This window comes from Eumetopias jubatus, unplaced genomic scaffold (assembly GCF_037043125.1).
Source record: "Eumetopias jubatus isolate StellerSeaLion01/CBP00866 unplaced genomic scaffold, mEumJub1_p1.0 scaffold_10, whole genome shotgun sequence".
In the NCBI taxonomy this organism is placed as follows: Eukaryota; Metazoa; Chordata; class Mammalia; order Carnivora; family Otariidae; genus Eumetopias; species Eumetopias jubatus.
Window position 1 is genome coordinate 21,788,869 of NW_028274816.1, and position 19,398 is coordinate 21,808,266.

The 19,398-nt window shown below is 58.2% G+C and overlaps 1 protein-coding gene and 1 pseudogene across 3 annotated transcripts; one reads left to right on the forward strand and one right to left on the reverse strand.

Moving 5' to 3' along the window:
• The first annotated feature begins 3,433 nt into the window (after positions 1–3,433).
• Positions 3,434–19,396, forward strand: RIPOR1 (RHO family interacting cell polarization regulator 1). 2 transcript variants are annotated; one of them, XM_028095123.2, is made up of 22 exons: positions 3,434–3,549; positions 11,160–11,286; positions 11,404–11,556; positions 11,725–11,803; positions 12,502–12,525; positions 12,621–12,674; positions 12,823–12,975; positions 13,077–13,140; positions 13,236–13,279; positions 13,358–13,483; positions 13,865–14,013; positions 14,089–14,218; positions 14,302–15,864; positions 15,948–16,069; positions 16,933–17,065; positions 17,334–17,469; positions 17,570–17,731; positions 17,998–18,156; positions 18,289–18,485; positions 18,575–18,658; positions 18,774–18,864; positions 19,007–19,396. In XM_028095123.2, exons 2-22 carry the CDS (start codon positions 11,183–11,185, stop codon positions 19,102–19,104), a joined length of 3,825 nt encoding a protein of 1,274 aa, XP_027950924.2. In that variant the 5' UTR covers positions 3,434–3,549; positions 11,160–11,182; the 3' UTR covers positions 19,105–19,396. The 2 variants fall into 2 exon arrangements, with proteins under 2 accessions (XP_027950924.2, XP_027950935.2); XM_028095134.2 differs by having other exon boundaries at positions 3,467–3,549; positions 15,951–16,069.
• Positions 8,048–11,179, reverse strand: LOC148163163 (uncharacterized; annotated as a pseudogene). The gene is made up of 4 exons (XR_015769368.1): positions 11,153–11,179; positions 10,314–11,056; positions 9,133–9,227; positions 8,048–8,689 (listed from the first exon to the last, which is right to left on the reverse strand). The product of XR_015769368.1 is annotated as an uncharacterized LOC148163163 (transcript).
• Positions 19,397–19,398: the final 2 nt, after the last annotated feature.

Genomic DNA, 19,398 nt, shown 5'->3' on the forward strand with positions numbered 1-19,398 from the left:
CTTCCTGGCGAATGAATGAATGCTGCACACTCTGTCCGAGGCACAGTAAGGGGCAGGCTTCTATTCTGTTCCCTCCCAGAAAGCTGGGGAGTGAAGCTGCATACCAGAGAGAGGTAGCCATGGAGGCTGTGGGGTGGGGTGAGGGAAGCCTCCGTTTTTCTGGGTTTGGGGACTTGAACTGCATTACTTCCAAAAGTGGAACTAGCTACACCCTACACGAGGACCTGGGGTTTGCTGTGGTTCTCACCACCCTCTGCTGTTTAGTTGAGGGACTTTTCTCAGGCTAGAGCCCGTCCCTTCAGGAATGTGGACTCATGGTGCTTATGGTTAGAAATGGTGATGGTTCTGTGCTCTGCCCCGGCTCCCAGCCCGGCTTCCAGCCTGGCGCCAAGCTGGGCATGTGCTCAGGAAACCATGGCTGACTCAAAGCCAAACTGATTAGGACTCAGTGAACTGAGCTGGAGCTCAGACTCTGCCCCTTCCAAAGCACAGGACCATGGAAAGGCCCTGCTTTCCCTGAGCCTCAGGATGGCTTCTCTGTGAAATGGGTTTCAGCTGTGTCCTTCCTCACCTGGCTCATGGTTGTTGGGGAGAAGTCTGAGAGGCCTCCATCACCCCACAGGCCTCAGCTACCATCCCTCCTTCAAGGTGCCTAGGCAAGGGGAGGGGGCCAGGCAAAGGTGTCCCATCTGCTCACTGCAGCCCCATCCATGCCTGGCCCTGGTAGTCACAGGATGGGGAGCCAAGCCTGGTCACAGACAAGGACAATAGGAAGTAATGGGTGTTCAGAAGGGTTGAGTGGGAAGCCAGAGGACACAGGCTTCTTGCAGGAGGTGACAGTTGAATCCTTTTCCAAGTGGATAACGGGGAGGAGCAACCCAAGTAGAAGGGAAGCTGGGAGAAGAGACAGAGGCCAGAGCATGGGGACCACGCTCGGGGAGTCACAGATAGAATGGCGTAGTAGAACCAGAGCACCAAAGACTGGCAGGATGCATGGGAGATGAGATGAGCAGGTGAGGTCATCTTAGACCAGACCTCCCGGGTCTTAGAGGCTCCACAACTGAGTCTGGACTTATCCTGAGGGCAATGGTGACCCGGTATGACCCGATTTATGATTTCAAAATCACCCAAGCTGTTAGGTAGAGAACAACTGTAGGGGATAAAGGTGGAGGGAGGGAGGCCAGAAGAGGTGGTGGGCCAGGCCTAGGTACCAACTGTGACCAGACAGAGACATGAGCACACACAGAATGGAGTGGCTACAAAGGGCAAGGGAATCATCCATTAAAAGTGGAAATTTTCGGGGCACCTGGCTGGCTCAGTCAGTAGAGCATGTGACTCTTGATCTTGGGGTTGTAAGTTCAAACGCCACTGTGGGAGTAGAGTTTACTTAAAAAAAAAAAGGTAGAAATTTTCTGGAAGTGGAATTCCAGAATTCCAGAATAAGAAAGAAATCCTCGGACAGTGCTCTGGTGAGCCCCTGCAATCAATGCTGCCTCATCAGAGCTCCGAGCAATGGGGCAGGGACAGCTCTATGCCCCTGCCACCCCAGGAACCAGCAAGCCGCCCAGCCCTGAGTGCTCAGTGGGTGTTTGTAGAATTAATTAATAAACAGAGTACTTGCAGTGGGAGGTGAGGTACAGGGAGGGAATGAATTTGAAACATGTCTTGGAGGTGGATCAATCAACAGAACTAGAAGGCTGAATGAAGGTGGGGGTAGGAGAGGTGACGTCATGGTTCATGCATTTTCTGATTCGTTCACTTCATTCATTCACTGGCTCATCTGACTATATATATATATTTTTTTAATTTTTTTTAAAAGTAGGTTGCACATCCAGTGTGGAGCCCAATGCGGGGCTTGAACTCATGACCCTGAGATCAAGACCTGAGCTGAGATCTAGAGTCTGACGCTTAACCGCCTGAGCCACCCAGGTGCCCCATCATCTGACAAATATTTCTTGAGCTAGGGACAGTGGTGACGAGGACTTCCATGATCCCTGCCCCCACAGAACTTCAAGACCCACAGTGAGGCAGGTTTAGGTGCATGAGCACACATGGGCGTGCATGCTCCCTGGTGGTGATGAGTGACAGGAAGGTAGTCCACAGGACATGGGGAGAGAGAGTAACAAGGAGAGGCTGTCTTCAGAGAAGGTGGTCAGAGGATGCCTTGCAGAGGAGGTGACTTCAGAGGTGGGCAGGGACCAACTTGTGCCAGTTTTGAGAGCTCCGTAGAGGCCAGGCCTCTGGCTCAGGTGGGAGCCTGAATGGAGGTCAGTGCTTTGCAGAGATAAGACGAAGGAAGAAGAGTCCCCCAGGGGCCGGTCATGAGATCTGGTGGGTCAACGAGAGGCTCTGGAACAGGAGAGGGCTCTGAGCATGGAGGACTGCTTGGTATGCTCAGCAGTGGATGGATGGAAGCCCTGGGACTGGGTGATATTGTAGGGTGGGGAAATAAAGACAACCCTGTCCCTGGAAGCAATCCCCAGGTTCAAGGACTATAGAGAAAGGTGTGCTGCAAAGGAAGGCAAAGAGGAGGGGCTGGGAGGCCAGAGAACTGGGAGAGGGTGGTGTGTCTCTTGGAAGAGCTGGTGATGGAGAGGATATCAGTGCCCCCTGAGGGTCTCTGCCCCCCACCACAACTTCTGGGTTGTGAAGACCAACCCTGGGGGGTGCAGATATTCAAGAACCTCTTAAGGTCCCTCAGCCTGCTCCTGGGTATGTCTGTGCTACCTCTAAAGGTGAAGGACTACAGAGTGAAACCTGAAGGGTGAGGCCCAGAGATCTCAGTTCCACCTCGACCCACTCGAGGGGAGAGGCAGTATTCCAGTCCCCTTATGGGGAAGGACTGGGCTCTGGCCCCCTTGGCCAACATGTGCCCCAAGCCCAGGTACCCAGACCCTGCCAAGCTCTGTGAGCAAGGCCTGAGGCTCCCCAGAAGCCAATAACCAATGAGTGGTGAATGCACGGCCAGGTGTCCAATGGCTAGGCTTCAGGCCCCCTTGTTCCCCTTCCGGAAACTGTCCCTGATCCTTCCCTCCAACCAACCCAACCCAGCAGGGGCGGTTCCAGGACCTGTTTCAGGCGGTCACAGATAGGAGGGCCTGAAAGATCTCTAGAGACCACAGATTCTGAGGAGCGGGCAGGCAAGCGGGGCCCTTCAGCGCACCCTGTTTTGGGATCTGTGTGGGAAGGAACGGGCTTTGCTAGCAGCTGCCCAGCTCCCGCGGATCCCGAGCGCCGAGAGCTCCCACCGCCCTCGCGTCCTACAGGGCCCCGCCTCCCCGCAGGCTGGTGGAACCCGCGGGCCACTGGCCTGCCCCGTTACCCGAGAGGGCGGAGCGAGCCGTGGGCACCTCCTCCGGTGCGGGAGCCGCTGGAGCGCAGTGGGTGGGGCCCAGCGGCCTGGGGAGGAGCGGGGTGGCTGGGCGGCGGGCGACGGGCGGAAGGAGGGGCGGACGCCGGCAGCGGCGACAGCGGCAGCTGCGGCACGACCAGGCCGGGCAGGGACGAGCGCACGGAGAGCGCGAGGTCCGCGCAGTCCAGCGCAGCCATGTGAGTGTCACCGCCGTTTCCCGGGCCGGCGGGCCGTGCCGGGGATGGGCGCGGCTCTCCGGGTGCCTCCCCATCGGTCCCGGATCTGCTGCCCCGGCTGCGGCCCTGTCCCACATCGCCCCATCCCCGGTACCCGAGCCGCGCGGTGTGGTTCCTCCCCTCCCCCCGGGCGCGGAGGACGCCCACAAAAGCCGCCGCCTCTGGGCCTCCTTCCCTCCCAAGGCAAGGCCCCGGCGGCCCTTGCCCCGGAGCTCTGGGGTGGGCCGGGCCTGACGGCGGGCCCAAGGCGCCAGCCTGGGCGCTGGCAGGGGCGCTCTCCGGGAGCCCCCCTGCCCTCGCCGCGGGGTAGGCTGAGCTGGGAATGGGGAGGGGGCGGTGAGGGTGCAGGCCAGCCTCTGAGATGAGCTAATCTTCCTGGTCCTACCGGCCGGCCTAAGCGGCTTTGGGGCTCGGCCCGAGGTGGCGGATCCTGGCCTGTGGCCGGGCTCTTTGCCCAAACGGCTGAAGCTGGAGATGATCTCCCTGGCCTGGCGGGGTACAGACTCTGTCCCTGGGAATGGGAGGCTGATGCGGGGTCTGTCTGCAAGCAGCCAGGCTTGGGCACCCTGCAGAACTGTTTTGGGGAAGAAGCTGCTCACCAAGGCTAGGGATCGGCTAAGTCTGCCCTGGGCACCCTCTGTCCTCTCCCTGTTGAGGCCTGAGTCCAGTCTCCAGAACTGACCCTTCCTAGCCAGTTCTACTGGACTGATCCTAATTCGGGTCCAGGCGAGCTGGCGGAGCACCTACTGTGTGCAGTCTCATATAACAAAGGTGCCTTGGCCACCATCTGTGGGACCTCACCCTGGGCCTGCAGCATTCGCATCAGCACAGCCTTCTGAGGAGGGTTATAGCAATCTGACAGATGCAGAAGCAGGCCCAGAGAGGTTAAGTAATATTCTCAAGGTCACATATACTGGCTTAGGGAGAAGTGGGAACTAGAACCAGACCTGAATTTTTGCCATGGCCCTACCACCTTTGTGGCACGAAGAGGGTGTGGGGAATGAGAATCGAACAATGAGGTACAAAATACTCCAGCGGGACAAGGAGGCCTGGCTTAGCTTCCACTCCCACCCCCCCTCCCCCTCCTGGGTTCTGTGGGGCAGCAGCCAGAGATGGAGGCCTGATTTGGGTGGGGGTGAGGGGCGCACGCGGGGAGCCAGGCTGGGTGCACCCTGGGTGGAAAGGCAGGTGAGGAGGACGAGGTTCAGTCAACCCTGGCCCTTCACTGCGGCTGGGGACTCCCGACCCTGCCAGGCCCTGCCCAGGGGAGGCCACCAGGCTTCCAGGGCGCCGCCAGCCGGGGAATGTGACCAGCTGACCAGGGAGGGGGCCGGCAGGAAGTGAAGCCACCCGGCCGCCTCCGCCTCGTTCCGGGGTGGGGGGTCCTAGGCTGCGCGCGCGCGCGCGCGCGCGTGCGCGCGCTCCCCTCTCCCTCCCGCTCAGGCAGCTGCGGCATGACGTCAGCAGCCGGGGTTGGGGGCAGTCGCCATGGAGACCCGGACAGGTTCGGTTAGGGACCCCATTCTTGCAGCCGCCCCTTGCCCCGGTTATTTTTAGCGTCTGTTTACCTCAGTCTGGGGCAGCCCCGCGCCTGGGTGGGGCTGGACCGGGGACTCCTGGCTAGGCTGCTGGCCTGGCCGGGCATACCGCTGAGCTGGGCAGTGCAGGTGGTGGGACCTCCCGTCCCACACAAGTGCACCACTTTTGGCATAGAGGGTATTGGGGGTGGAGGAATCTGGGGCCATGCAGGCCTCCGGGGCTCCATTCCCTTCTGCCTGGAGCTGGCTGTGCTGCAGGCCCCATAACTTTTGGGACCTGGGATCTTTCCCATGTCCAGAACAGACTTCAGGGCTGCCATGAGTCCAGAGAGTCCCCTGGCTCCCATCATTCAGCCCCTGCCAGTTAAGGTGGGCCCTCTCCCTTAGCTCAGAGGGGTTCAGCTCTTTCTCTCCCCTGCAGCAGGGAAGATCCTGCCTTTCCACCTGCTGAAATGGTCACATTTCAGGTGGATATTCTGATGGTCATTTGGCGAGAGTGCAGACCAACATCCTGGTCCCTGTCAGGGACTAGGGAGTTGGTGGCAGCAGAGCCCTAGTCAGAGAAAGAAAAGTGTTAGGACAGTGAGCCTACTCTGATTCTAGCCTACCCACTCAGTTCCAGAATCCCAGGGTCCCCACCCTGCCTTATGCCCAGGGAGCAGAACGCTACTTGCTGATATAATCAGCAAGTGGGGAAGGGACAAGGAAGATTATATGCAGGATAGGGGAGTTGGGGTGGGCACAGACTTAAAATCTACCCCTTCAACAGCCCAGGATCTGCTCTTCCTGTGTCCGGGCAGCCCGGTTCACTCAGCCCCCTCCCTCATCTCCCTGGTGTGGGGCCCAGAGGGCACAGCAGTGAACCCCACAAACAGGCCCCTGATTCCAGAGTTCACAGTCTGGTTGGAAGACAGATACTAAAGGAGAACTGACAACTGAGCTATGTGGTCTTAGGGGTCAGAGGAAGGAAGCTATGAGGCGCCTGAAAGGGGGAACCAACCCAGGGCAGGCTTCCGGGAAGAAGAAGTCATAGGGTAAGACATGAAAAAAGAGAGGGAGTTGTTCAGGTTGAGAGTATGGGAGGAGGATACAGGAGCAATGGAGGTTGTTGCTTAAAGGCTGAAGAGCCTTGCAGGTTTTGAGAGGGTCACAGTAGCTGGAACAGAAAGACCATGAGAGGAGCAGGGGGACTGAGTGGAGGACTGGTTGAAGGTATATGTGGGGAGGCACAGAGCCTGAAGGGTGTTGGGGGTCATGTCAGAGAATCTAGACTTTATCCCTGGGGTAGGGAGTCACCCATGGATGTTTCACAAGAGTCAGAGAGAGGGATGTTAAAGACTCAGAGTCCTGGGGTCTGACTGTCTGGATTTGAATCCTGGCCCTCCCACTTACCAGCTGTGTAATCTTGGGCAGATTAGTGATTATTAATAACAGCAGTTAATATTTGTTGTGTGCTCAAAGTGTGGTAGTGTGCCCACCCCAACTTCCCTACCCCACATACAATTTTCCCTTCCCCAAACACTCCCTAGAGAGAGAAGTAGCTAATTTCAAACTCCCAACAGCCCTGGGAGACCGTTGTTGTTATTATGCTCATTTAACAGGGATATCCGAAGCCCAAAAAGGTTAAGAAATGGCATGCCCGAGGTCACACAGCCAGTTAGTCTCAGGTTTCTCATCTGCAAGATGGGGCTAATAAGATTTACCCCTGTTAGGGTTGTTACCAGAATTAAATGAGATGATGTTTGTTAATTAAGCGCAGGGCCTGGCCTATAGAAAGCACTTGTCAAAGCACGGTTTTTGGCATTGGGAGATGACTGGAATTTTAAGAAGAGCAATGTGGTTATTGAATAAACAGTGCAGGGGGCACCTGTGGGCTCAGTTAGTAGAGCATGCAACTCTTGATCTCGGGGTCTCGAGTTCAAGCCCCACGTTGGGCGCAGAGCTTACTTAAAAAAAAAAATGTAGGCAGTCATGTAAAATAAAGCTTGATACCCTTAAGAAAAAAAAAAAAGAATGGGTCATCGTGGGTTACAGTGGAGACAGGGAGCCCATTAGGAGGCTGCAGTAGGGTTCTAGATGAGAGGCAGTGACAGCTTGCACTCGAATTCTAACTATGGGAGTGGAGGTGAGGGGAGCAGTTTCCAGAGATGGCAGGAGTGGGCGGCTGAGTGGATGTGGGGGTAACAGAGACAGAGGCATCCAGGATGACTCCTAGTTTCTGTCTTGAACAACTGGGTAAAGAGGGGGTGGGGCTGCCACAGAGAGGTTGACTGGGGAGAGTCAAGTTTGAGAAGGAAATTGGTGGATTCAGCTTGGGGACCTCAAACGCAGCACATCCCCCAATAGCCCACTCTGCATTGTCGCTCAGCTTCCGGGGAGGTGACAAGCAGGCAGTTGGCTACAGAGGCCTGGTGCTCAGAAGAGCCGTTTGGGCAAGGAAGAGATAAGAAAGTTGGCAACGTTTAGATGGTATTGAGGTGTGGGAGATGTACCCAGCCCAAGAGTGAGGAGGCTGAGGCCCATTCTGGGATGATGAGAAAGACAGATCTCCTGTGGGAAAATAAGATGTCCAGCCAGAGAGAGATAGGTGGAAAACCAGGAGCATGTTGTTGCCTCTTGAAATTCAAGGGCTCAAAGAAGAGGAAGAGAGCCACAGAAGTGAAAAGCTTTACTGAGATCAAGCATGATAAGGACTAGGCCTTGGACACTGGATTCAGCAACAGGGAGGTCCCTGACCAGTCAGGGGAGTGGTGGGTGTGGAAGGTGGACCAGAGTGGGAAGAGAACTGGCTGGTCATGGAGAGGAAATCGAGGTAGACATCTCTTCAAGAAATTTGACTCTGAAAAGGCCAAATGGAACCATGGGTGGGGTCGCTGGAAAGAGACGTGAGGTCCACAGAAGAGTCATTTCATTTTGGAGTTATTAAAGTCAACTTTATATTAAAATATACCTACAGAGAGGGTGCATGTCCTAAGTGTACAGCTCAGCCCATTTTTCACAAGGGAACACACCCACATAGGATCAGGAAATAGAACCCAGATTAGGAAATACAGAACATTACCAGCACCCTGGAAGCCCCCTTGCGCCCCCTTCCAGTAACGACTCCCAAAGGGTAACTAGTATTCAGACTTTTATCACCATAGATGAGTTCTGTCTGTTTTTGAACTTTCATATCAAGGGAACCATACACATGTCCTCTCTTGTGGTCCTGCTGCTTCTTTATGTCTGTAGGATTCATCCATATTGCTGTGTGCAGTTATATATTGTCCATTCTTTTTGCTGTATAGGTTCCATTATCTACGGATGGGCATTTTGGCAGTTGCCAGGGTTGTTTTCATTTTTTATGTGGCAGTGACTTGAGCTTGTTTGAGGCTTGTGGAGAAAGTCTGAAACACTCATCATCTGTGAGAAGGAAGAAAGCTGAGGAGGGCCACACATGAGGATTTCCCCGGTGGGAAATGAGAGCCTGGCTGAGGTTGAGAGAATCGCTCTGTGGTTTCAGCTCAGTTCCAGCAGGTGCAGGCACAGAGAAGCCTGGGAGGTGGGTTGCCCAGTGGTGGTTTCTGCCAGGTAGGAGAGAAGCACGAGTGCTAGGCATATTAGCAGCAGTGAGCGATGCAGTGGTAGCTGCGGATCTAGGCTGGGGAGAAGGATGTGCAGGGAAGAGAAGGTGGGAGGGAGCTGGCAGAGAGAAAGGAAGCTGGGGCCAATTGTGAGCTCTATGCAGGATGGTGTCTGGAATTCTGGGCTGTATCTCCAGGAGTGACTGACACATGCTTGTCACAGAGTTGTCACTCAGTGAATAGGTGAATAAATGAGCTGAGGGCTCAAGAGGTCTCAGGTAGAAGACAGGGAAGGTGGAGGTGATGGAGAGAGACTTAAAGTTGGAGTCACTGTGGTTGCGATTTAGGAAAGGGGCATTCCAGAGCCAGGAGTGTTCCCTTGGAGGGTGGCTGAAGGGAGCAGAAAGGCCAGTGTTGGGCAGGCAATCCGCAGGAATACATACTTGCTAGTGTAGGGTGCACAGCACCAGGTCTTCAAGGAGAGAGAGGAGGTTAAGCACTTCTCAAACTGGGGTCCTTGGGCATCTTGCATCTGAATCTGTAGGGGAGTGGTGGGCTTGTTGGAAATGCTGATCCCTGGGCCCACCCCAGCCTCTCGGGGGAGAAAGTAAGCAGAACTGAGCATCAGGGAGCAGGAGTATTTATGGGATGGGGGAGCACCCAGCCCTTCCAATGCCCACTAGTCCCTGGGCATGGTAGCCTCTATTTAGGCTGGAGGTGGATGAAGGAAATTCAAGGAAAAGATACTGGCGGCGGGAAAGGACCAACACCAGGGAGATTCAGCCATGTGAGTTGGTGGCCAGAAGGAGGGGGCCTCATTCTAGGATGTAGCTTCTGGAGAGGAGGCCCTGGCTGGGAAGTGGGACCTGATCCTCTTCCCTAGGGCCTGGGGGTGCCGGGGAGTGTGCCTAGACTGAGCACCCCTGTGGATGGGGGCTGTGTGACTCTGTACCCAGTTCCTTCTCTTCTTCCTTTTTGAGGCAGCAACACATAATATGAGCTTGGTCCAGTCCCCCTTTAGCCCTTCCCTCTTCTCAGCCTCCCAGACCCCTCATGCTCGTGCCTGACTCTGCCCTCCATTGGCATAGACCCTCCACTCCGCACCCACAGCCCTTCCAGTCTTTACATACTCGGAACCCCAATTCCCAGCCCCCTGTGTGCTCAGTCCTCTCTCAGCACCCCTCTACAGCCACTCTATGAGACCCTTATGCTAACTGCATCCAATCCAGTCTCCACTCAGGGTCTTCATTCTGTTTATCCCTCCTTATTCACCGCCGCGCTCAACTCTCTTTACCCAAACGCCTAACCCCACCCGAGAGGACCCACTTCAGTCTCCTCCCCCAAGGGAACCCCCAGGCACCCCTCCCAGAGGCCGGCCAGTCCCCGGGCCCGGTACCCCCACCCCCCGCCCCCGTCCAGCCGGTCCCGCCCCATCCATCCCGGCGGGCTGAGTCAGGCGGCAGGAACTGGGCGGGGGGCGGCGCCGGGAGGAGCTGAAGCCGGAGCCGGAGTCGCTGGGAGCGAGCGCGGAGCCCAGCTCGGCCAGCACCTAGTGGCCCTGGGCCTGTGGGGACACAGGGGCGGGAGGGCAAGCGCAGGGGGTGGGGAGCTGTCCTGGACCTACCATGAGTGCCAAGAAGAGAGGTAGGACCCGGCCTGGGGCTGCGAAGGCCCTGGGGCTGGCCCCAGGGGGTGTGGGCCGGACTCTGGGGGCCAGGGGCACATGTTTCTTCGGAGCAGGGTGGGGGTCTGCGGAGGATCCCTTCCGGCTAAGGGCGCGGGCGAAGGCGTCCATCTGTGACTCAGTTTCCAGGTCGGAGCCACAGGAAAGTGGCGGAGGCAGGGCACTTCTTGGCACTGCCCCCCACTCTGGGAATCCCCCGGCTGCTGGCCGCTGGGAGGGCTCTGGCGTCCCGGCGCCTGCGAGTCGGTGGGGGCTGGAGGGGAGCAGTGTACACGGGGCGGGCGGGTCGCAAGAGTCAGTCCCGCGCCTGCCAGGCCTGTCCGGCACCTCCGCTGGGCTCAGAGCGTGCACCCCGCCCGGTGACCTCCGCGGCCTCACGGGGTGGGGGCGCGGGAGCTCCTGGTCACTGTTGCGGGGGGTGGGGGGTGAGTTCAGGGGCAGGGCTGGGGAGCCCGCCCCGCCCCCGGGTAAACAGGCGCTTCCGCACATTCTTCATGCGCCCCGCCCCTTTCCTGCCCCTTCCCAGCCGGGGGAGGGTCCCCGCGCGACCCCCCTTCCTGCCCCGCGACAGGCGGAGCCTGCACCTCTGCAGGAAGTGGGGGCCGAGCCGAGGCCACGCTGAGTCCGAGGCCGAGTCGCCCGGCCGCCCTGTCATTAGCGCCGGGGCCGGCGGGGTTGTCGGACTCCCGGCGTCAGGCGGTGTCCGGGAGGACTAAGAGGCCGGGCCTCCGGAGGGGGCTTCAAAAGCCTGACTGGCGCTGGACACCCGCCCTCGCCACCCCCCAGGGAGCCCCGCGCGGACTCATTCCATGATGTCCCTGTCGGTGCGGCCGCAGCGCCGCCTGCTCAGCGCCCGGGTCAGTAGGAGCCAGTCCTTCGCAGGCGTCCTCGGCAGCCACGAGCGGGGGCCCAGGTACGCAGCCGAGGGGAGCTAATGGGGTCAAGAGAGTATGACGGGGTTGGAGCTGGGTGTGCAGTGAGGGTTTGGGGACTCCTTCTTGTACTTTTCTGAGTGTAGCCTCTTCTTCAGGAGCTTCCCGGCCTTCAGTCCCCCGGGGCCCCCACGGAAGCCCCCAGCGCTCTCCCGAGTCTCCAGGATGTTTTCCGTGGCGCACCCAGCCCCTAAGGTCCCGCAGCCGGAGCGGCTGGACCTAGTGTACACTGCGCTCAAGCAGGGCCTGACGTAAGGAACTCCTCCCAATGCCTTATCCCAGGACCCCTCCCTAAGCCCTCATCCCCTTTCTGCTAGTAGGAAACTTCCCCAGCCTCATATCTTCTTCCTACTGCCTGTACCCTGGGCAGCTGGAGGCTGCAAAGGTAAGCTAATTCTTGTAGTTGCCCCTTTCCCCAGGGCCTATTTGGAAGTGCACCAGCAGGAGCAGGAGAAACTCCAGGGACAGATTAGGGAGTCCAAGAGGAATTCCCGCCTGGTGAGTAAAGGGTTAACAAGGATGCCCTGGACTGCTGCTCTTTGCCCTTGTGATCTGGGGGACTGGGTAGCACCAGCTGTGGGTGACATCAGGGCTGTTTTTTAGGGTGACTTAGCCCAGCTGTGACTAGAAAACAGGATATCAGGAAAGGCTGGGGCTGGGCAGGTTTCTAGCCCCACCTTCCCCAGGCTGTGTACACTTTCTGCCTAGTACCCAGTATCTGTCCATGGGAGCTTTCAGTGGGGTGGGTCAGACTCCCACAGACGTGGACAGCAGGAGACTATATTGTAGTAGTACTGACAAAGAGTCCTAGTTCTTCCCCAGGAACAGGTCAGGACTTCCTAGAGGAGGAAGCACCTCTGCTGGGTCTTGAAGAATAAGAGTTCCCTGGTAGAGAGAACCTCTTCCTAAGGGTTGTGGGAAAGGGAGAGGGCCAGGGGAGGGATCCCAGGGGAAGCGGTCAGGGGAAGGGTACAGGAGCGGTCTTGAGGACCAGACCCTATGTCACTAACATCCACCAAAGGCCAGGCATGTGGGAAGGTGGGTCGGTCCATGCTTTGAGTGGAGTGGCTGTGGACTATGGTATGAGGGGGAGGAAGGCTGTGCACAAGAGGAGTTAGCTGGGTCTGGGTAGACAGGTGCCCCTGCTGGAATACTTCCCATGCCTCCTAAGTGCCTCCTCTCATCCTCTCCTGTAGGGCTTCCTGTATGACTTGGACAAGGTGAGTGTGTAGAGAATGGTGTTGGAAGAGGTTAGCTCATGGGGAGGGTAAAGGGCTCTGGTCCTCTGGCCCCTCCTGACATACCTCTCCCTCAGCAAGTCAAGTCCATTGAACGCTTCCTGCGACGGTTGGAGTTCCATGCCAGCAAGGTACGTGTGCAGCATGCATGTGTGCACACAAGTGGGGCGGTAGACTGGTGTCACAGGGAGATTGGGGTGGGGGGAGTGCTAGGCCCTGGGTGAGCAAGCCCGAGAGTAAGTCTCAATTCCACCAGTACCACCCCACTCATCTGCCCAGATTGACGAGCTATATGAGGCATACTGTGTGCAGCGACGTCTCCGGGATGGTGCCTACAACATGGTCCGTGCCTACAGCACTGGGTCCCCGGGGAGCCGCGAGGCCCGGGACAGCCTGGCTGAGGCCACTCGAGGGCATCGCGAGTACACAGAGGTGAGAGAGGGGTGTCCATGAGGCCGAGGCACAGGGTATAGCAGAGCTGGTGAGGGGGGCCTGGTTCTTGACCCCCTCTTGTCCTTGACCACCCCTCTCAGAGCATGTGTCTGCTGGAGAGTGAGCTCGAGGCACAGCTGGGCGAGTTCCATCTCCGGATGAAAGGTACTAAGTGATGGGAGCAGACTGGTGGTGGGGAGAGGGAATTGTGTGCTTGAGACCCCTCAACATGGCTCATCTCCTTCTCCCCCAATTCCCAGGGCTGGCTGGCTTCGCCAGGCTGTGTGTGGGCGATCAGTATGAGGTATGAGAATGTGCAGTGAAGGGCTGGGATGGGAGGGTCGCAACAGCCAGGGCTGCCTCATCCTGCCTGTTCACCTAGATCTGCATGAAATATGGGCGGCAGCGCTGGAAACTACGGGGCCGAATTGAGGGTAGCGGAAAGCAGGTGTGGGACAGTGAGGAAACCGTCTTTCTTCCTCTGCTCACGGAATTCCTGTCCATCAAGGTGATGTATCTGCCCAGGACCACAGGGCAACGTGATCCTGTGACTCCTCTGCGAATATGTGACCCCCGTGACCTTCATGACTCCGGGATTTTCTCATAATCTTTTCATCTTGTGAATGTTGGACCCCCTGGACCCCCATGAGGCTGTGACCCGCATGACCTCAGTGACCCTACAAACTCAGACCTCTGTGATCCCCATGCTCCCAGGCTGCTTTAATCTTCCATGGCTCCGTCACTCAGAAAATTCCAATCCCTGCAACCTTCTTATGGCCCCGTGACCCTTTGACTGTCGTATAACCCCTATAGATATTCAGACTTCTGTACTCTCACAACCTCATGACCCCTATACCCTTGTGACCTCATGATGCATTCTTGGCTACAGGTAACAGAACTAAAGGGTCTGGCCAACCATGTGGTTGTAGGCAGTGTCTCCTGTGAGACCAAGGACCTGTTTGCTGCCCTGCCCCAAGTTGTGGCTGTGGACATCAATGACCTTGGCACCATCAAGCTCAGCTTGGAAGTCACATGGAGGTTGGTGTTGCTGAGTGGCTTGGGGACAGGTCCAGGCGTCCTGTGGCACCTGCTAACAGCCTCTTCCTTCCCCAGCCCCTTCGACAAGGATGACCAGCCCTCAACTGCTTCCACTGTCAATAAGGCCTCAACTGTCACCAAGCGCTTCTCCACCTATAGCCAGAGCCCACCAGACACACCCTCACTTCGGGAACAGGCCTTTTACGTGAGTCACAGGCCAGGCTTAGGCCCCACCATCCCCCAGGGACTCCCTGGGGTGGTCCTGAAATGCCCTTTCCTCTCTCCCAGAATATGCTGAGGCGGCAGGAGGAGCTAGAGAATGGGACGGCATGGTCCCTATCATCTGAATCTTCAGACGACTCATCTAGCCCCCAGCTTTCAGGCACTGCCCGCCACTCTTCAGCCCCCAGGCCTCTGGTGCAGCAGCCTGAACCTCTGCCCCTTCAAGTCGCCTTCCGTAGGCCTGAGACCCCCACCTCTAGGCCCATGGATGAAGAGGGCGCCATGGCCCCAGCCCTGGCCAATGGGCATGCCCCCTACAGCCGGACTCTGAGCCACATCAGTGAGGCCAGTGTGGACGCTGCCTTGGCTGAGGCTTCAGTGGAGGCTCTGGGTCTAGAAAATCTAGCTTGGGGACCTAGCCTGCCTGCACACCCAGATCCCACCCATGGGGAGCCACCTGGTCCTGTTCCTTCTGCTGTGGACCCTTGCCATTCTGCCATAAGCCCCACCCTCAGTACAACAGGCCCTGCCCACACATCTACAGATCCTGCCCTGTCTGCACATCTAGACTTGGTTCACAAGGTCACAGACTCTAGCTCTTCCCAACTGCCAGGCCCCACCCACACCACTACAGGCTCGACCTATAATGCCATTAGCCCTAGCCACAGTGCTCTAAGCGCCACTCACACTACCACAGGTTCCACCCACAAGCCCACGGTCTCTACCCCCTTGACTACGGGCTCTACCCCCAGTGCCACAACCCCAGTCCAGACCACCACAAGACCCACTGACGAAGCAATGCTTTCCACTCTCACTACCGTAGGTCCTACCCCCGATACTACAGGCCCTGTCCAGACCATCACAAGCCCTGTCCACACTGCCGCAAGCCTGACCCATACTACTGCAAGCCCCCCCAATACCACTACAAGCCCCACCCATACCACTACAAGCCCCACCCATGCCACTACAAGCCCCACCCACACTACTGCAAGCCCCACCCACACTACCACAAGCCCCCCCAATACCACTGCAGGCACCCCCCATACCACTACAAGCCCTACTCACAAAGCCAGGATGTCAACTCACACTGCTACAAGTCCTACCCCCAAAGCTAAGGGCCCAGTCCAGACCACCAGGATCCCCACCGATCCTGTCACAAGCCCCACTCTACTAACTGTAAGCTCTTCTACTTGCCTAGACCATGCCGTGCTTCCCAGCCTCTCTACAAACACAGACCCCGCCCTCCCAGTTACCCTCACCCTGTCCTGCAGCTACCCAGCCTCCACTCCTTGCACTCAGGCAGACCCTACAGCCCCCAGTACCTCCTACCCAGGTGCCGCCTCATCCAGTTGGGAACCCCGCACAGGTCCTTCCCCAGACCCCCCAGAGCCCATCCTCCGGAGCCCAAGTCCCCCTCCCTCACCTCTAGCCCCTGTGCCCCAGCATTTAGACCTTAGCCCAGCCGTGGCGACCCGGGCCCCAGTTCCAGGGGCAACTGGAGGGGCTGGGGATAGGAGGCTGGAAGAGGCCCTGGGGGCCCTCATGGCTGCTCTGGATGACTATCGTGGCCAGTTCCCTGAGCTGCAGGGCCTGGAGCAGGAGGTGACCCGGCTGGAGAGTCTGCTCATGGTGAGGCGGGCAGGTGGGCTGCAGCAGCACGGGGAGGGTAGTCAGGCAGTGGGGGGTGGCACTGACTCCCTTCATGACCCCAGCAGAGACAAGGCCTGACTCGCAGCCGGGCCTCCAGCCTTAGTATCACTGTGGAACATGCCCTGGAGAGCTTCAGCTTCCTCAACGAGGATGAAGATGACGACATGGATGGTCCTGGAGACAGGTGAGGGGGGCCAAGTGAGGGGGCAGAGGTAAGCTGAGTCCCAGGGGAAGGAGAAAGGCCAGGAGGGGGGAGCAGATGAGGTGGGGGCCAGGTAGAACAAGGAGAGCAGCAAGACTGGAGGGGGGGCAGAAGGGGATGCACCTGCCAGCAGGTGTGTCTGTATTCACCCCCACCCCGTGTAGTCCTCGTGTGTCCTTGATGCCTGTTTCTAACTCCTTCTGTGTCCCCAGTACTTCTGACCTCCCTCCTCCTGGTCCCTGCAATGCCTGCCTCTCCTGCTGGTCCCCATCAACTCATCATGCTCCAGCTCCTCTTTCCCCTGGCCTCACCTTGGATCTCCCCTGTGTACCAGCCCTTTCACTGCCTCCCCATGCATCCTGGGTCCCCCAGCATCAACCCCCTCTGTCTCAACGTAGGCTTTCCTGGAGAACCCAGCCCCGTGGCTCCCTGTCCCAGAGGGGCCTTTGCCAAATCCCGGTTGAGGGTTGTGCCCAGCCCCTCCTCCCTCTGCTGCTGCCCAGGTTAGGGCCCTGTGCCCTGCACTCTTTGGGCCATAACTCCTTGCAGTCCACATCGCGCAGACCATCCCGCCTGCAACCCCGCTCCCACCCGTCCCAGCCCCAGAGGTCCTGGCGGTTGCCGCTGGAGGAGGTAAAAGGCAGACGGACCCTGGACATCCCCACTACCACCTGTTGGTCCCAGTCCCTTCCTCCTTCCGGAAGTCCTCCATGAACTTAACCATTGTCTGTTGTCTGTGCATCGTCTGTTCTTCCATTCTGGGATGGGGTGACCTTAATAAAAGCACACTGGTGACCACATGGTGATGCGTGCTCCTGGGGTGACTGACCCCATTTTTCTCTCAGGCCCCCAAACAGCCTGGAGCCTGGGGCTGAGGACAGCCTTGACTTACCCAGTGCCCGCCCCCTCAGCACGGAGTGTCCAGCTCTGGACGCTGCCTTGGTCCAGCACCTGTACCACTGCAGCCGCCTCCTGCTGGTGAGGCTAGTGGTATTCCCCACACCCTCCTTTTATAGCCCCTTATCCCAGGGAGCCCTGCACTTCGATCCCGGACCTCCGTACCTCCTCTGACTTCCACTCCCCACTGCCCCCAGGGCCCTAGCATTTGGCTCTTGCTGAGTGGAACACCTCCCGTACTCTGGCTACCCACCCCATCTCCATGCATGCTAGGACTTGTAGTCCCTGGGCTCCACCCTCCCCAGTCTTTATCCTGAGGTCTTAGTTGCTTGGCACCCCTATTCTCCAGAAACTGGGCACATTTGGGCCCCTGCGCTGCCAGGAGGCATGGGCCCTGGAGCGGCTACTGAGGGAGGCCAGAGTGCTGGAGGCCGTATGCGAGCTTAGCAGGCGATGGGAAATCCCTGCCACCTCTGCACAGGAAGGTAAAGGCCCTGCCTGCCCCGAAGCTCCTCCCTTACCTCGCCCCATCTACATGCCCATCTGCCTGTTGGGTTGCTGATGCTCATCTGCACCTCCTCATAGTGGTGCAGTTCTCAGCCTCCCGGCCCGGCTTCCTGACCTTCTGGGACCAGTGCACAGAGGGACTCAGCCCCTTCATCTGCCCTGTGGAGCGAGTGCTCCTCACCTTCTGCAATCAGTACAGTGCCCGTCTCTCCCTGCGCCAGCCAGGCCTAGCTGAGGCTGGTGAGTGGGCTGCCTACCTGCCCCCTCTGCCTCCTTTCTCGGATCCCCAGTGATGGGACCTCAGGAAAAGCCAGGTCAGCCCATACAGACCTGCTGAGCTGAGCACTAGGAAGAACTAGTGAAGGCTATTTCCTTTGCACACAAGGACCCAGAGGGGTAGGGTTTGGACAGGGGGCCCCTGGACCTGAACCTGGGATGGGAGCATTCTTCCCTGTAAGGGCCTGGGTCCATCCAAACCCTGAGGCCTGTGGCACTGCCTCCCACAGTGTGTGTCAAGTTCCTGGAGGATGCCCTGGGGCAGAAGCTGCCCAGGAGGCCCCACCCAGGCCCTGGAGAGCAGTTCACGGTCTTCCAGTTCTGGAGTTACGTCGAAGCCTTGGATAGCCCCTCCATGGAGGCCTATGTGACTGAAACCGCTGAGGAGGGTGAGGCAGAGGCCCTGATCGCAAAGTGGCCTGACCCCGTGGGTGGGTCTGAAGGTGTGGATGAGAGCATGAGTGCACAAAGGACCCCACCCCACGAGTCTCCACCTTGTCCCACCCCTCCCTTTCTTTCAGTGTTACTGGTGCGGAATTTGAACTCAGATGACCAAGCTGTTGTGCTGAAGGCCCTGAGGTTGGCTCCCGAGGGGCGGCTGCGAAAGGACGGGCTTCGGGCCCTCAGCTCCCTGCTGGTCCATGGCAACAACAAGGTCATGGCTGCTGTCAGCACCCAGCTCCGGAGCCTATCACTGGGCCCTGTCTTTCGGGAACGGGTGAGAGGCAGGCAGGCCTTCCTTGAGGCAAAGGCTGGGGCCCCAGGCTCCCAGTGTCTGGCTAAGTCTGCGCTCCCACCCTTACCCAGGCCCTGCTCTGCTTCCTGGACCAGCTCGAGGATGAGGATGTACAGACGAGAGTGGCCGGCTGCCTGGCCCTGGGCTGCATCAAGGTAACCCGTGCCAGCCCATCCCCCGCTTCACACCCCTCGCGGCTCCCTCAGTCCTGGGCCCTGGGCCTTTCCCACCTTTCCCACTGGGCCCACCTCGATGTTCTCTCTCCGGTAGGCTCCTGAGGGCATTGAGCCCCTGGTGTACCTGTGCCAAACGGACACAGAAGCTGTGAGGGAAGCTGCTCGGCAGAGCCTGCAACAGTGTGGTGAGGCTAGGAGATGGGCGATACAGGTCAAGTCGAGTTCGGGAACATTTTGGCTGACGGGAGCTGGAGTGAGATGGAGTCAGGGATGGGAGGGCCGAGATGGGGCTACGATCACTCCTGACCCCATCCTTACCTATTACAGGGGAAGAGGGGCAGTCTGCCCATCGCCGGCTGGAGGAATCACTGGACGCCCTGCCCCACATCTTTGGGCCTGGCAGCATGGCCAGCACGGCATTCTAGATTCCCTCCCCGCTGGCTCCCAGTGCCCCTTCCCCCTCACTTTCAGGGCTTATCAGGCACTGGCAGGGAGGGTGAGGGCTGGCTCCAGACACCTCTCGCCCACAGATTCCCATCAGTGAAAATCTAATATATTCTTCCGTTGCCCTTGGGTTGGCAGTCAGTGCCTGCAGTCAAGTGCCTCCCAGCCTCGGCTCAGCACACTTGCCACAAATCAGTGTCCTACCACATCCCTTGGTTTTATATTTTATTTACAGAGTTTTACAGAAAATAAAAAAGCAAAATGCCTTTCCTACA